Raw genomic sequence first — 17,131 nt, 5'->3', positions numbered from 1 at the left:
GAAAATAATGAAAAGAAGAATATTTGGCAACACGTGAGATAGAAAATTTGAGCCTAAGTGGCCATAGTTTTGTTAGGATACAGCCACACTCATTCCTTTATGTGTTGTCTGTGGTTGCTTTGTGCTACAGTAGCAGAGTTGAATAGTTGCAACAAAGACCTTATGGCCCACAAACCTAAAAAATTCATTACTGCCAACCCTTTGCTCTAGCTAGCTAATGATGTCTTTCTCTAAGAGGGGATTTACTTCTGGTAGGCTCCTAAGATCACCTTAATTCATTCAGTGATTTAGTGGATTCGAAGCTGGTCTTACATTTTTATGAGGGTTGGACAATTTCTGGTTCACCTTTACTCCTAAGGTATAGTTTCCCAGGGGTTCCAACTAAACATCTGGTGTATTTACCCAGGGTCTTTACCCAGGTTCTTATTCCTGGATGGGCCCAGTAGTTCAACCGCAGTTTCCCTTCTCTCCGAGAGATTCTCTCTCTCTTCAAATCTTCCCACCTTCATATGTTTGTCCTAGTAATATTTGTTTATATAGATCAATAAATAAGATTTGTTTAAAGGCATGAAGGAACTACTAAAGCAGTGAGGCTTTGAAGAGCTATACTCCAGGGAAAAGGAAAGCTATAGAGGATGAACCAATATTGGAACGTGCCTGTGTGTGTGTTTATTTTCCACCTCTTCTAGTTACTGCTAGAAATAGATTGACATTATCAGAAATAGAAGTTCGAGGTGGTCACATCATTCCTACCCCAGATTTTCCAATGGCTTAATAATATCAAACCAAGTCCTTATAGTTGCTTCCTAGGCCTTACATGACCTCAATGACTACATAAATGAGACTGAACATATTTGGGTCTGAAGAGGCACAGATGGAAGAAAGCACAAAGTTGTTTTACCACTAGTGCACTAACAAACATAGGAGTTGACATTCCAAAGGCATATATTCATGCTAGTAACAGTTATTTACATTTAATTTTTTTTCATATTTTCATTATTTTTAATTGAGATATAATTACAGAAAATGTATGTTTTCAAGTGTTCAATGAGTTTTGATAAATGTATTACTCTATGTACCAACACTTCAATCAAGATATAAATCGTTTCCATCACCCTAGAAATTTCCCTCCTTGCTTTTTCCAGTTAATCTTCCCTCTACAGAAGCAATCGCTATGATTTCTATTTTTATAGGTCATATTAATTAATTTAAGTTGCAAGTTATATTGCTACCATACTGGTTACAACATTGCCATAAGTCTTTGGGGGGTGTTAATGTATTTTCATTATTCATATTTCACCTACTTTTCTAGAGCTCAGATTCTTGGTGTTTTAAGACAAAGTCTGTTTGTTTGTTTGTTTTTACTTTTATAGACCTCTGCTAGAAATCAAACATCTTCAGAGAAGAATCACATCTATTTTATTATCTTTTTAGCATTTGGAATATTTAGCATAGGGTCTCAACCAAGAAAAGGTGTTCAAGAAATGCTTACTAGCTGCTTTATATTATTCAATATTCAGTAACTATTCATCATGAGTGAAAGGTTTATCTATCAGAAATTTTGTATATCATATTAAGACAATTTTATGAATTTTCTAAAATGGGAAAATTTACAAACTAAAATATGTTATAATCATAAAAAAAAAAAACAACTTGTCTAGCTCATAGACTCTTTAATGAATAGAAGCCATGCTAACACAAATGGTCCTACATTATGATTAGGTACTACAAGTAACTTGGGCTTTGAGAGTACTATTGTACTATAGTAAACTAAACTAGTTCACTAAACTATTTACAAATTAATTTCTAGGATACCAGGGGCGCCTGGGTGGCTCAGTCAGTTAAGCGTCTGACTTCAGCTCAGGTCATGATCTCACAGCTCGTGGGTTTGAGCCCCACGTCAGGCTCTGTGCTGACAGCTCAGAGCCTGGAGCCTGCTTCAGATTCTATATCTCCCTCTCTCTCTGCAACCCCGCCCCCTGCTCATGCTCTGTCTCTCTCCCTCTCTCATAAATAAACATTATTTTATTTATTTATTTATTTATTTTTAGAATCCAACCCTTGTATTTCTATGGCAAGTTACATACATTATTTCAATCCTCAAGGAAATAGGCAAGGCATTCTCAATTTACAGTTTACAGTTAAGAAAAAGATTCAACACAGAATTGACTTACACAAAATCCCCTTCCCATTAACCAGTGATGCCAGGACTAGATTATTATTTTGTTCATTCTACTATCCTGTGCTGCATGTACAAAAGGAAAGAGCCAGCTTGTATTCCAGAATTCAATTTCCTTTTTTCTTTTCTGAAAATTCATAAGTCACCCATTCCTTCCATCCTCCAGCATAATGTTGAACACTGAAAACACATAGCAAAGTTAATGCTGTAAACATTTTCTCCTGCTTTATAAACACAAAGTCGATAGGAACTTTAGAGATTTAGAGATACAAGGACTACTCTAGACTTTTAAAACTATTTAAAAGACTTCTGAGTAGGATGAAAATACAGAGGCTCTTAGTCACTATCCTGCTACTACTAACACAGTGATTATAAAAATTTTTTCAGTAGACCAGTAAAAACGTCATACATATGAAACATCGCAATACACATTCTTGAATACATTTTTATACTCCATCTATGTACCTGTTAAAGCCCAGAGATACTGCTGTGTCCACAGCCTTCTTGCTTCTCACTCCGGCTAAACAAGAAAACACTAGGCTGTCAGATTTGGATGGTTTTACTTCATTGTACTTCTCTTTGAAGTCTTTTGGGTTCATCTGTAGAGCTTCACCTACCTCATCCACTGGAAAAAAATGTTAAGAATTTCAGTTAAATTTTAGATACAGTAAATTACCGAATCTATATATACTTTTGTAATGAATCAACTTACATGGTATCAACAGGTCACTTACATGGTATATTGACAGACCCGGGAATTTTCCCATACTCAACAATTTCCCATCTCTCTCTAACATCAATTAACGTAATTTGTCTGGAATTCAAGAGACTTTTAAGTTCCTTGTAAGTGACATCTTTGAAAACAGCAGTACAAAAATTGTGGCAGCTTCCTTTTATTGACTTCAAACCTGGAAAGAATAAAATAATTTAGGCACCTTCAAAGTAACGTTGCTATTAATACCTGGAAAGCAGTTCAGGGCGCCTGGGTGGCTCAGTCGGTTAAGCATCTGTCTTCGGCTCAGGTCATGATCTCACGGTCCGTGAGTTCGAGCCCCGCGTCGGGCTCTGTGCTGACAGCTCAGAGCCTGGAGCCTGTTTCAGATTCTGTGTCTCCCTCTCTCTCTGACCCTCCCCTGTTCATGCTCTGTCTCTCTCTGTCTCAAAAGTAAATAAACGTTAAAAAAATTAAAAAAAAATACCTGGAAAGCAGTTCAAAGGAAATTTTCCCCCTGGTTCCAGTCAGCTAACGATGGTTGATGTTTCTCCTTCGCTGAACTTTGCATTCAGTGTATTTTGCATACAGCCTGATGGAGCCACAGGATGTAGCCATACCCTCTTGCCCTCCATGCTAAATGGCTGGCCTTGTGCCAGCTCCATATTCTACTCTCTCCAAGCCCTTAATTAGGTAGAGCTTGTAAATACACATTCAGCATTTGGTAACAGAATTGTGCAAATAGTTTGTAAGTCAACCATAATCCAAAAATACAATGTGAAGAAAAATTTAACTTCCCCTTACAAGTGAAAATAACAAGCCATATGTTAGATGTGGTGACGTTACATTTGAAATCGCACTTGTAAGTACTTAAAGGCACTGTTGCTGTTAAATAATTGATAGGGTGTCTGGCTGTCTCAGAAAAGCACGTGACTCTTGTTCAAGCCCCATGTTGGGTATAAAGATTACTTAAATAAAAACAAAAAATAATTGGTAACATAATATGGTACTGAGTAATAACTCATAAAATAAATCTATGGGTCCATAGTGATATAAGTATATAATTGAATAAATAATTGGGGAGAAGGGATTATTTCAATTGATAAATGTAGAATGAATGACAGAGAAAGTCACCATTAGGTTAACACCCCAGTAATTATTTCAGCAAGAGCCATTGATAGATGCTAGAGTTAGGGGGTGAAAGTATGAGAAACAGGATAGTATCTCCTCCAGGAGATACTAATTACAAAAGGAGACACCTGAAAGATGCCACTTTAACCAATTATTCAAAGATCATCAGTGATAAATATCGACAGCATGCAGTCTCTAAGGTTGCTTGAAGAAGAGCACATCACTTCCTTAGTATTATTGCCAAAAATGCACACCCTGAATCAAATCAGAAGACCATCTCAGACAAATTCAATCTACAAAGTAACTAGTACTCTTAAAAAGTATCAAAGTTATGAAAACAAAGAGTGGGGGAACTGTCAGCCAACTGAAGCCAACTAAGGAGTCATGACAATGTAATACAATGTAGAATCCTGGATTGGATCTGGACTACAAAAGGCATCAGTGGGGAAACTGGTGAAATTTAAAGTGTATTTATTTTGAGAGAGTGAAAGAGAATGTGAGTTGAGAGGGGCAGAGGGAGAGCGAGAGGGAGAATCCAAGTAGGCTCTGCACTATCAGCATGGAGCCCAATGTGGGGCTCAAACCCACAAACTGTTAGTTTTTTACCTGAGCCAAAATCAAGAGTTGGACTGAGCCATCCAGGTGCCCCAAAACTGGTGAAATAAGGTCTGTGGATTAGTTAATAGTATTATGTCAGTATTCCTTTCCTGATTTCAATAATCGTATCATGTAAGATGCTTACATTAGGGGAAGTTGAAGAAGAATGAAGGGAACTCCGTTTTACTTTTGCAACTTTTCTATAGTTCCAAACTGTTTTTTTTTAAACATGAAAGAAAACCCAAAAGATTTTTTCAATAAATAAAAACAAAATTTTAATAATCATTTTACACAACAAAATGACCACTTATAAGAAAGGTAAATAATAATGCTTCAAATGTTGTTTTAAACATTGAATATATTATAAAGTGAAACTGGTTTAAATATATCTATAATATATATAAATTACATATTTTATTATTTATTTTTGAGAGAGAGAGAGAGAGAATGATTGTGAGCAGGGGAGGGGCAGAGAGAGGAGGAGACACAAAATTCAAAGCAGGCTCCAGGCTCTGAGCTGTCAGCACAGAGCCCAACGAACCATGAGATCATGACCTGAGCCGAAGTCAGATGCTTAACCGACTGAGCTACCCAGGTGCCCCAAAATTGGTTTAAATAGTATAAACTGGCATAGGAAAAGGTTTAAAGGTCTAAGTCTTGAAGGAGACATACAGTATACCATCTGTAAGAATTCAGTATTTGGTAACAGTGATATTTCAGATTAACGGGGAAATTTTATTCAATAAATATGTACAGCAACTAGCTAGACATCAGGAAGAAATTTTAAGCAGGCTATTCCCTTATTTCTTATATGTAAATTTAAATTTCAACCTAAAAAGTAATATCTTAGAAGTACTAATAGAAACACATTATATACATATGATTTATACTATAGTTCGATGTATGATACACAAAAACACAATAGAAGATCTGAACATTCTTCCAGAGAAGGCATACAGATGGCTAACAGACACATGAAAAGATGCTCAACATCATTAATCATTAGGGAAATGCAAATTGAAACCATAATGAGATATCACCTCACTCCTGTTAGAATGGCTATTATCAAAAAGACAAGAAATAAGTGTTGGAGAGGATGTGGAGAAAAGGGAACCCTTGTGCACTGTTGGTGGGAATGTCAATTGGAAAAGAGTATGGACTTTCCTCAGAAAAATAAAAAATAGAGCTACTATATGATCCAGCAATTCCACTTCTGGGTATTTATCTGAAGAAAATGAAGATGCTACCTTGTAAAGATATCTGCACCCCATGTTCACTACAGCATTATTTCCAACAGCCAAACTATAGAAACAACCTAAGTGTCCACTGATGGATAAATGAATAAAGAAACTGTGGCGCACGCGCGCGCACACACACACACACACACACACACACACACACAGGAATATTATTCAGCCATAGAAAAGAATGAACTCTTGCCATTTGAGACAACATGGACGGACCTTGAGGATACACACTAAGTCAGACAGTGAAAGATAAACAAATACCATGTGATCTCATACGTGGAAACAAAAAACCCTCAAAACCCAAGCTCATAGATAGAGAACAGATTGGTGGTCGCCTGAGGCAGGGAATGGTGGGGGGGGGGGGTGCTGTGGAGAGAGAAATGGGTGCAGGTAAAAAAGGTAAACATTTAAAAAATTATTTTTTAAATTAAAAAATAAGAATTCTCATCTTAATAGGGAAAAGGGAGAGGGAATGTAGGCCTCTTAGGGGGAAGTAAATGATTTTTAGGGAAGATGAATGGACCCTTAGAAGAATAGATTGGAGGTAAGACAGTTTGTGATAATGCTTGCCTGGGTGTGCTGTTGAGTTCTAGTCTCCTTTCCTGTGATGAGTCAATCTTCCCTGGTTGATGAAACTCCTGGGGAGAGGACTTACGACAATTGAGTTCCTTTTGAAGCATCTGTCTAAAGACAGGTAAGGGGAGTTCAGAGAAAGCCTCTCTCTGCATCTGCTGTTTTTCAAACGCTTACAGCTCAAAAAAAAAAAAAAAAAAAAATCAACCTGCCAACCCAAATTTCAGTTTGAAATATGATGCCCTAAAAATATTTAAAATCACATCATATTACACTATACCAATTGAGGATCTAGTAAAATTCAGAATGGTCTAATTCATACTGTATACATGTTTAGAAGTTAGTTTTTATAATACAATTGTCAGGTCTTTTTAGTAAGGAGAAACCTATAGGAATGAGCTTTTTTTTTTTTTTTTTTCAAATAAAAAGCTTAAGAAATTTAGTTATTTCTTTACATCTCTAAATTCTAGAATTATTCATTAAATTATTTAATTTCAATTAGCTTAATGTGATTTAATTATATGGTTAAAGAAATTATATATAGGAGTGCCTGGGTGGCTCAACTGGTTAAGTGTTCAACTTCGGCTCAGGTCATGATCTCTCAGTTTGCGAGTTTGAGCCCCGTGTCGGGCTGTCTGTGCTGACAGCTCAGAGCCTGGAGCCTGCTTCAGATTCTGTATCTCCCTCTCTCTCTGCCTCTCTCCCACTCACACTCTCTCAAAAATAAACATTAAAAAAAATTTTTTTTAATAAAATAAAGAAATTATACATAGAAAAAATATACATAGGGGCATCTGGGTGGCTCATTCGGTTAAGTGGTCAGCTCAGGTCATGATCTCACAGTTTCGTGAGTTCAGCCCCACATCGGGCTCTGCACTAACAGAGTGGAGCCCGCTTGGGGACTCTCTCTTCTCTCTACCTCTTTCTCTGCCCGCCCCCCTGCTCTGCTCTCTGTCTCTCTCAAAATAAATAAACTTTAATAAACATTAAAAAAAAAGAAATCATATCCATGATTTGGGTTCTAAATTTATAAATTCATAATTTTTTTCATAAATTTACCTTCTTTTCTATGTTATAGTGTAGCATGGTTGTGTACTATATGTTATACTTTAAAATAATAAATTTCACTTAGAAAGAGTCTACCACTGGGGCACCTAGGTGGCTCAGTTGGTTAAGTATCTGACTTTGGCTCAGATCGTGGTCTTTCAGTATGTGGGTTTGAGCCCTGCATCGGGCTCTGTGCTGACAGCTCAGAGCCTGGAGTCTGCTTTGGATTCTGTGTCTCCCTCTCTCTCTGCCTCTTCCCTGCTTGTGCTGTCTCTCTCTTAAAACTAAACAAACATTTAAAAAAACAAAAACAAAGAAAGAAAAGAAACAGTCTACCACTGGGGCGCCTGGCTGCTTAGTCAGTTAAGTGTCTGGCTCTTCATTTCAGCTCAGGTCATGATATCATAGTTTGTGGGATTGAGCCCTAAATCAGGCTCTGTGTGGACAGTACTTGGGATTCTCTCCCTACTTCTCTCTCTCTCTCTCTGTATCCCCCACCCCTGCCAAAAAAAAAAAAAAAAAAAAAAGTCTACGATTACCCCTTACTTTCTAATTAAGTTTGGCAGTCTTTTTATAATTCCAAATAAAGTTTTGATGTGAAAAATATAACTATTTGAAACATAAAAGGGGAACCTAGGTAGCTCAGTTGGTTAAGCATCTGACTCAATCTTGGCTCAGGCCATGATCTCCCATCATGGTTCATGGGTTCAAGCAAAGAGCCTGCTTGGGACTCTGTCTCTCCCTCTCTCTGCTCCTCCCCCATTTGTTCTGTCTAATAAATAAATAAACTTTAAAAAAAGAAGGAAACATAAGAGCTTTTGCTTAATAATGATAACAATCATAATAATAGCAATTCATTCTTGCCACAGCCATAAAATAAATTCCCTAGTTCACCTATACTCTTCTGGATCTTGACACCTTAGAAAACCAATGTCAATATCTGTTGAATATTGACAATTTTTTCTAGGGACTGTGCAATGGACAATAGAGACAACATGCAACCAAGAAAGAAATGATGATTGTTACTTTAGAGAGAAAACATTAGGAAGAACATCTGGTGTGCTTCCTTTTCAAATAGGTATTTGGATTTAGTGTGAACATTTTATAACTTCTAATGTAATCACTTTAATAAATATTTTCAGTTTTTTGAACCACTCACAGCAAAATGCTGAAAGCAAGTGAACAACCATCCTAGTGAGTAAAATGGTACAATGGAAATTTCTGGTAAGGCAATGCATTTTATTTCATGAAGTGATTTTAACAGGAAAGGGGAACACCCTAGGTACTGACTTTCAGCTTCTTAAAGTTACTTGTCTTTTCAACATTTTACTCCTCTATCACAGTACTTCCCCCTTAAATAGGCCAGCAAGCCAAGTCCTCTCAGCTGTCACCTTCCTCAAACTCCCTCCTTATTTAAGACATCTGCTGCTGGCAGCTGATTCGTATTAACTAGGGCACCTCCGTGTTTTCTGTTGTTCTTTGTAGCCCAAGGACTAGGATACCAAGTAAAGGCGTTTATGCAACCTGGCTATTACCAGGAAAGCTACTTAGAATCTTCCAGAGGTCAGCACCCTGGGAATAGATAGGGCAAGACTGCGTAGGTGAAAGTTCACTCACTTTGTGCCACCACAAAGGTGTGTTAGCCCAGTACTCAGTGGCAGTACACATGACTTAGTAGGTCCCATTTGGGATCCTGCTTCAAACCTGAGTCTACACAGAAGCAAAAAGGAAGAAAAGAACAATAAAACCAGCAGAATAATACTGGAGGGGATGGCTTCAGAGAATAAAGGTAGCCAGCAAGTTTTTGATCTCATGGAAATGTAGGAGACAAAAGTCATTTTCAGTGTAATGGGGGTCACTGATTAAGTGACAAGCACTCATATTAGCAGCCTCAAATCATTAAGAAGACAAGGATTGACAGCATTCTCTTGGGAAAGTCTTGGTTGAAAGATTAGAAACACGGGACACCTGGGTGGCTCAGTTGGTTAAGCATCCCACTTTTGATTTTGGCTCAGGTCATGATCTCAGAATTCGTGGGACAGAGCCCCATCAGCGCAGAGCCTCTCTCTTCCTCTCTCTCAAAATAAACAAACATTAAACAACAACAACAAAAAAAAAAAAAAAAAAGGAAGGAAGATTAGAAACACATCCTGAAATCGGAAGAAACCTAAATGTTCATTCAGGAAATGGTTAAATTATGAAGCCTATCATGCAGCACTTACAAGGAAACGGTGACTTAGATGTCCATACTGTTAAATGACAAAGCTTCCCCCTTTGACATCTGTATACATATAACATACTTGTGTTTTATAAATGTCCAGAAAAGCATCTGGAAGAAAATACTAAACTATTCCTGGGGAGTGAGATTGCAGGAAGAGGAGTTCTGGGACATAAATTAAAAAAGAGCAACACCTGCGTATTACATATGTAGTATTTTTAGGTGTACATTTATGTAGGCTTACAGGAAAGTGTTTAGAAGGATGTGTACCAAGCCTCACTTGCAGAGGAGAATGGAATATGGGAGGGTGCACAAAGAAGAACTTACATGGTGCTGTGTCTGTTTGAAAACAATGAGAATATAATTATGTATTACTACAATTTTAGACGAAAAGGCACCTTTTCTGTAACACCTTCTCCAACTCGGGTAGAATCATTGCTTTTGCCGTTGCAGTCTCACCGGGTTGTATATGGTGTTTACTTGTGTCTGTCTCTCCACAAAATGAAGTGAACTGAAGTGGCGATATCCCCCGCAGGAGGCCTGCCTTAGTAGGTGCTCAATGAATAAAGCATTTGCATAGAAAAGCACATTTTAAGCTACTGAGGACATACCAACAGTTAAAGTGGAATAACTGGGAGGGAGAACTGGGGACACAGGGTTATGCCACAGTCTCCGTAGCTGTGTCCACAAATAAAAGTTTGTGCTGAAGGACAGGAAGTCGGCTTTGAGGAGTACACCCAACACCTCCATAACCACCTTCGTTTCTCCGGCTTGTTCTGTCCTGGTGGTACCTTAATGGCTCTAACGCGTTCTAATTCAAGCAATGGGCGCGGCTTCTAGTGGGTAACAAGTGTAACTCGCAAAGCTGGGCTCGTGGTTAGTTTGTCTGGGGCAGAAGCGGGCCTCGCTCGCTCCTCTGAGCCGCGCACTGACCTTCATTGCTCAAACGCCAGTATCTTCCAAAATGCCCCCCCACGCAAGCTTCCTGGAGTAACGCTGACCTCCCTCCCTGCGTCCCCCAAGAGCAGCCCCAGACCCAAGTAGCCCGGAATCTGAAGGAACGAGAACTAGCAGCGGGTGCTTCCTTCAAGAAGCGAGCACCTCCACCAATGCCATTCCTCCCCCGGGGCCCGAGGTTAGGCGCTGTCCCTTTCCCCATGGACCACAGAGCTCACCCCAGAGCACAGACTGCGCCGACCCGAGGATCGCACGGCGTGCACTCCCGAGCAGCGGCCCCGGCAGCACCATCTCCCGCTCGCGCCCACCGGGCTCCGGATCACTTCCTCCTCCGGCTTCTCCCTCACTGGTCCTCCCGGCGACCGCGCCGGGCTCTTGAGCGCCCCCCTCCGCCAGGCGCTGGCCGAGCCGAGGAGAGCCATGGGAAGTGATCGCTGAGGGAACCGGGCCCTAACTCAAGAAACTGAGAGCTGGGCTTTTGTTTGTTTGTTTGTTTTGATGATTATTTTTTACTTTTTTATTTTTTAAACCTTTTTAAAATGTTTATTTATTTTTGAGAGAGAGAGAGCAACTGTGAGCAGAGGAGGGGCAGAGAGAGAGAGAGAGAGGGAGACACAGAATCCCAAGCAGGTTCCAGGCTCTGAGCTGTCAGCACAGAGCTCACCCAAGCCGTGAGATCATGACCTGAGCCCAAGTCGGAGGTTTAACCAACTGAGCCACCCAGGCGTCCCTTGATTATTATTTTTTTAAAGGAGAGACAATGTTTAAAAGTGGAAAGTAGAAAATACACCAAAGATAAAATTTAAAGATTTAAAGTAAAAATTTCCAACTTACTTTATATCCGGATTCTTGCAGATTAATTTAAAGAAAACTACATGGATGCTTTCCTAGGAATTGCTCTTAAATCCAATAGCCGGTTTAACTGATGTCAATATTAAGATAATCGCATGCTGTCATCTTTCCTGTACAACTTTGATATTTGTATTTGACGATAGCTTTGCCAGAGGTAGGTCCAACTAATATGTAATATGTGTTTTCAGTTGCCACTGTAATGAATTACCACAAATTTACTGGCTTCAAACAATATAAATTTGTGTACAGTTCTGTATGTCAGTACTCTTATTTGGCTAAAACTGAGGTGTCCACAAACCTGTGTTGCTTCCAAAGGCTCTTGGGGAGAATTTCTTTTCTTGCCTTTTTCATCCACTAGAAGCTGCATGCATTCCTGGGCTAGTGGTCCCCTTCCCCATCTTCAAAGCCAGCTGGTTAGCATCTTCAAATCTCTAACTCTGACTCTGCTTGTGTTGTCACGTCCACTACTCTTCCTCTTACCCTTTTTTAAAAGATGTTTGTGATGATTTTGGGGCTACTCAGATGATCCAGGATAATTTCCCTATCTCAAGATCCTCAATTTAATCACATTTGCGAAGTCCTCTTGCCTTGTGAGGTAACATGATCACAGGTTCTAGGAACTAGAACACCTTTGGGGGCAGGGGGTGTTATGCATCTTCCCACATAGAATTTATCATCACTGTGTTTAAAATTTTTTTTTAACATTTATTCATTTTTGAGAGAGAGAGGGTGAGCAGGGGAGGGGCAGAGAGAGAGGGAGACATAGAATCTGAAGCAGGTTCCAGGCTCCGAGCTGTCAGCACAGAGCTGGATGTGGGGCTCAAACTCATGAACTGTGAGATGATGATCGGAGCCAAAGTCAGACGCTTAACCTACTGAGCCACCCAGGGGCCCCTATTATGACCGTGTTTTTAAATTTATTGTCAACTTGATTCATTACCTCATTTTTAATTTATTTTTTTTTAATTTTTTTTTTCAACGTTTATTTATTTTTGGGACAGACAGAGACAGAGCATGAATGGGGGAGGGGCAGAGAGAGAGGGAGACACAGAATCGGAAACAGGCTCCAGGCTCCGAGCCATCAGCCCAGAACCTGACGCGGGGCTCGAACTCACGGACCGCGAGATCGTGACCTGGCTGAAGTCGGACGCTTAACCGACTGCGCCACCCAGGCGCCCCATCTCATTTTTAATTTATTCTCAATTTGGTTCCCAAACATAATGAAAGCTATACTTAACTGCAAATTAATTTACAATGGAAAATTAAAAAATTAATTTCTAAATAGTATTACTAAAGTATCTAAGAATAATTTCATTAAGCACTTTAAAATTACTCAGTTTCAATAATTTAATAATTAATAAAAGCACTTCACATTTCTACACCAGTGCCATCACATACAATTATGTTTTTCCAAATCATTTGGAGTTTAGACATAGTTTCTATATAATCTATATTGTGGATTAACTTTGAACTAAGATGTCATTATATATCATAGATTCACCCACTCCCCATGACATTCCTAAGCTGTCCTGAATACTTCATAAACCAAAGGTAGTGTGAACACAGGTATGGAAACAATGAAACAATGTACTTGGTTTCAATAAATCACATCCAATTTGATTTATGCTTTTGCAAGAGCACATATTACTCAACAATTCTTTTTCCAATGTTTATGACTAATTATTTGAGAAATATTTTTCTGCAGAATTTTTTTTTTCTGAAAAGATGAATAGCTCCTCCAATACCAGCACAGTGCCAAATTTAGTTTATTTAAGAGTTCTTATAGCAAAAAGTCTTGTCAAAAGAGTCTTGATCATTATTCCTTGGACAAGTGTCCAAGCTCTTCTTTCAGAGTTAGGAAGGCTTAAAGTGGGATGAAAGGGAGAAAAAAAATAGTTGGTTCTGCTGAGTTGATATGAATCATTAATTCTCAACTCATTTTATTTCTTGGCATAATGCAAGTGAAAGGCATTTGGAAAGGAGGGGATTTCCCCCATTTCTTTCTAAGTCCACATCAAGCCTCCACATATTTGACAAATCAAATGAAGAATTAGGAAATGTATTGTTTTTCATGCAACTTTTTTTGGAAAGAGTTTCTATCAAAACTTAAAATGAGTATCTGTTGACTCAGCATTTCCACTGCTAACAGTTTACTGAAGATATTTGCACAAGTAGGCAAAGATAAAGGTACATTAACAGGAATCTGGGGATAAAATGACACATCCATTCACGGGAGTTGTTAGCAAGTAGTCAAAAGAATGAGGCTAATGTGGGGTTATGCCCAAGACATACTGTCAAGTGAAAAAACTCAAGTTGTAAAATAGAACATAGACTGTTAGAAATCAAGATAGCTTTGGAATTTTGTCATTTCCGAGAAAAATTACATAGTGTTTGCATAATTCCTAAATTTCTTGTTCTAAGTCAGTCCCCCCCCTTTTAAACTGTAAATTGGATTCCAGTATATGATACATTTTTAAAAATCCCATTTACTGCAGTGCAGTGTGATATGGAAATTAGATTTGCTCAAGTTTGCATATCTTTTTTTCCTCCATGTTCTGTTTTATTTTTTATTTTTTAAAAAAAAATTTTTTTAACGTTTATTTATTTTTGAGACAAAGAGAGACACAGCATGAACGGGGGAGGGGCAGAGAGAGAGGGAAACACAGAATCGGAAGCAGGCTCCAGGCTCTGAGCCATCAGCCCAGAGCCCGACGCGGGGCTCGAACTCGCCGACCGCGAGATCGTGACCTGAGCCGAAGTCCGACGGCTTAACCGACTGAGCCACCCAGGCGCCCCTCTCCATGTTCTGTTTTAAATATGAAGTTAAAATAAACAAAAATGTTTGAGTGTAGACAATTTTGACTTCACAATTACACCACAATACGACCTATTCTTACTTGAGGAATATTTTTTTTTCTCTAAAGCAAATACTCCCTAAAGAATATTTTTTCCCCTATTCCAAAACATGATTATGTATCCCTATACCTAGCACAGTAACCGGCAGATTTATAGTTATATTTGTTGAATGAGAGGTTTCCATACATACAATGTAAAACATCTAGTAACTTTCCTTGCCAAGTTCTTTACATAGAAATAATGCTATTTCGTAAGAAATGAATGAGAGTTTTTAAGGGAAAATCAAAAAATTTTCGGCTTATCTCTGGTATCTTTTGACACTTAATCCAAGGTTCTATCCCTAAGGCCACACCTGTCTCCTGGCTGAAGAGTTGTGGGAGATTACAAAGCTTGTAGAGCTTACCCATAACTAGTGTTGATGTTTGCGTTATCATTAGGACAAAATATTTTCAAACCAACTACTTTTAACTAAACAGATGCAACGTCTAGACCACTTTAACGGATAATCGAGCTTCGAAGAAGTATAGGTGTAGGTCAAGAAAATTTCTGTGTAGTAAGTAACGACAGGTAAGCCAAAAATAATGAAAAAATGCAAGGTAACATATGACAAATGTTAGATGTGACTTTATCGTACAGAAGAGGGTGATGGAGGGAAGTCGGAGGTTATCCCGTTAGGCCCTCAGCAACAAGTGGGACCTAAGTCCCCGACTCGGGGAAGGCCTGAGGGGCGCACTCCCTTACACTCGGGACGCAACAAGGAGCCAGTTGCTATTATTCTAAGATTAGCCTGGCCTGTAGCACTCTGCAGACTTAGAGAACGCAGGCGCGACGCGAGCCGACCCCGCCCTGTCCACGCCCCACTCCCGATGCCCGACCGCCAGAAGCGCGGCCTGGAACCCGCCCGGCTGTGGGGCGGGCGCACGAGGCCACGCCCCTGCCGGCGGGGAGGTCGGCTGCGCAGGCGCAGTCTCTTGAGGTTGTAGACGCGGCGTCTCGGCCCGGCGTGGTGAGTCCGGACTGCGGCGCTGGGGTTGCCGCAGTATGTCGGTCGTCGCTTCCTCGCCTCCAGCCTCTTGTGGCAGGACGGGCCTGGGAGAGAGGCGTCCTGCGCCTCCACCCCTCCCCACTTCGCGATGCCGGGGCGGGGGGGGGTTCCAGGCGGTCGCCGAGGGCCGCGTGAGTGCGGCCCGGCTGGGCGGCGGCTGGAGGAGCCGGGGTTGTTTGGGCGGGAGGGGGGCCGCGGGGAGGGGCCCGCGTCTCCGCGCGATCGCGACCGGGGCTCGGCCAGACACCCTTTTCCCGCCTCCCTCCCGCGCTCTCGCCTCACTACGCGTTTTGTCTTGAGAAAGTTGGGATGCTTTGGGTAGGAACCGAAGGAAGCAAGGCTCACCGCGGGGTTTTGGAAGCATCGCAGAGTATTAGGAGCCCTGGAGACGAGCTGCCGGGGTCCGAGTCTCCACCATTCGCTGGCTCCCGGACCTCTGCAAGTCACTTAACTTCTGTGTGTCTGTTTCCTCAAGGGTAAAATGAGGGAAGAAATAGTAACCTCTTTCAAAAGGTGATTGTTGAGAATCAAGTGTGATAGCATCTTTGAAGTGCTTAGAGCCGAGCCTGATGCACAGCAAAAGTATGCACGTGCTGTTCATGTTTTGCAGCCTGATAACTAAAAGGACAGTGTGTCCTTCCCACGCTGAAAACAACTGCCCGAGAGAGAGTCCAAGGGTAGGGAAAAATGATTTTTTTCTTTTTCTCTTGTTTTTTCTTTGAGAATATGGGCTTTTGTTTGTATAGCATCTTTTTTTTTTTTTTTCCAACGTTTATTTACTTTTGGGACAGAGAGAGACAGAGCATGAACGGGGGAGGGGCAGAGAGAGAGAGGGAGACACAGAATCGGAAACAGGCTCCAGGCTCTGAGCCATCAGCCCAGAGCCTGACGCGGGGCTCGAACTCACGGACCGCGAGATCGTGACCTGGCTGAAGTCGGACGCTTAACCGACTGCGCCACCCAGGCGCCCTGTGTAGCATCTTTTTATAAAAAAATGCAAACATCTCTAAATAAGTTGCACAGCCTACAGCAGAGAAAAGACGGATGTTAGAGTAATACTGAAGTTGAAAACTGAAAAGTTTTGTTTGAGAAACCACGTGAGAAAAAAGGCCAGAGCTTATTTGTGCTGAAAAGAGTTAACACACCGGCCCTGAGGCTGCTATCCTTAGAAAGGTCCGCTTTGCAAGGCTACAACTTGTTTGGCATCTGGGAGAGAGCTATGTAGTTAAGCCAGAGTTACCAGCCCCCATAAAACCCCCCTGGCCTGTGAGTCTGTTATGGGTTCCCTGACAGAAACATTGCACAGACATTGCTAGATTTTCCTTTTTGGGGTAAAGAGTGCTCTGTTTGACCCTTTCGGGGAGGGAGAGAACATAAGCCTGCACATGGATTCCTGCAAACTTCACTTGTGTCTTTTTACATTATGATCCAGGCTGTAGTCCATACGACATTGCTGTAATAAAAATTAGTTATGAGTACAACTACATGCTGAGTCCTGTGAGTCCTTCGAGTGAATCCCCAAATGTGAGGGTGGGCTTGGAACTCCCCAGATCCAATATTGGTGGTAGAAAGAACTTGAAGTTCTACTAATTGAACTTTAATTTTCTTTTTGCCTTAAAGGGGACTGAAAAGGAAAGCTATCCAGATAAGTGATTGCTAAATAGTGGGTTGCTGTCCAGAAGTAATTCTGTTTAGATATATTCCATATGTCAGAAAA

General features: G+C 40.5%; 2 protein-coding genes across 5 annotated transcripts in view; one reads left to right on the top strand and one right to left on the bottom strand.

Moving 5' to 3' along the window:
* Positions 1 to 2,044: 2,044 nt before the first annotated feature.
* Positions 2,045 to 14,776, bottom strand: TSTD3 (thiosulfate sulfurtransferase like domain containing 3). The gene is made up of 5 exons (XM_030317095.1): positions 14,773 to 14,776; positions 10,880 to 11,095; positions 2,914 to 3,087; positions 2,645 to 2,804; positions 2,045 to 2,359 (listed from the first exon to the last, which is right to left on the bottom strand). Exons 1-5 carry the CDS (start codon positions 14,774 to 14,776, stop codon positions 2,287 to 2,289), a joined length of 627 nt encoding a protein of 208 aa, XP_030172955.1. The 3' UTR covers positions 2,045 to 2,286.
* A 562-nt stretch (positions 14,777 to 15,338) lies between these two features.
* USP45 (ubiquitin specific peptidase 45) overlaps positions 15,339 to 17,131 on the top strand; it is a 74,062-nt gene continuing 72,269 nt past the window's right edge. For all 4 annotated transcript variants that reach the window (XR_004343645.1, XM_032593226.1, XM_030316020.2 and 1 more), the window contains exon 1: positions 15,339 to 15,375. The gene's annotated coding sequence lies outside the window, so the exon portion shown is untranslated. The remainder of the gene's footprint in view (positions 15,376 to 17,131) is intronic.

This window comes from Lynx canadensis, chromosome B2, assembly GCF_007474595.2.
Source record: "Lynx canadensis isolate LIC74 chromosome B2, mLynCan4.pri.v2, whole genome shotgun sequence".
Classification (NCBI taxonomy): domain Eukaryota; kingdom Metazoa; phylum Chordata; class Mammalia; order Carnivora; family Felidae; genus Lynx; species Lynx canadensis.
Note: the sequence above shows the minus strand (reverse complement) of the source record. Positions and strands in the feature narration are given on the sequence as shown.

Excerpts from the sequence above, each read along its gene's own strand:
- TSTD3 (XM_030317095.1), bottom strand. Across the intron at positions 3,088-10,879 it reads GGCGCAGTCTGTGCTCTGGG|GTTTGAAGTCAATAAAAGGA; the intron begins GTGAGCTCTGTG and ends TATTCTTTCCAG. Across the intron at positions 2,805-2,913 it reads CGGGTCTGTCAATATACCAT|TGGATGAGGTAGGTGAAGCT; the intron begins GTAAGTGACCTG and ends ATTTTTTTCCAG.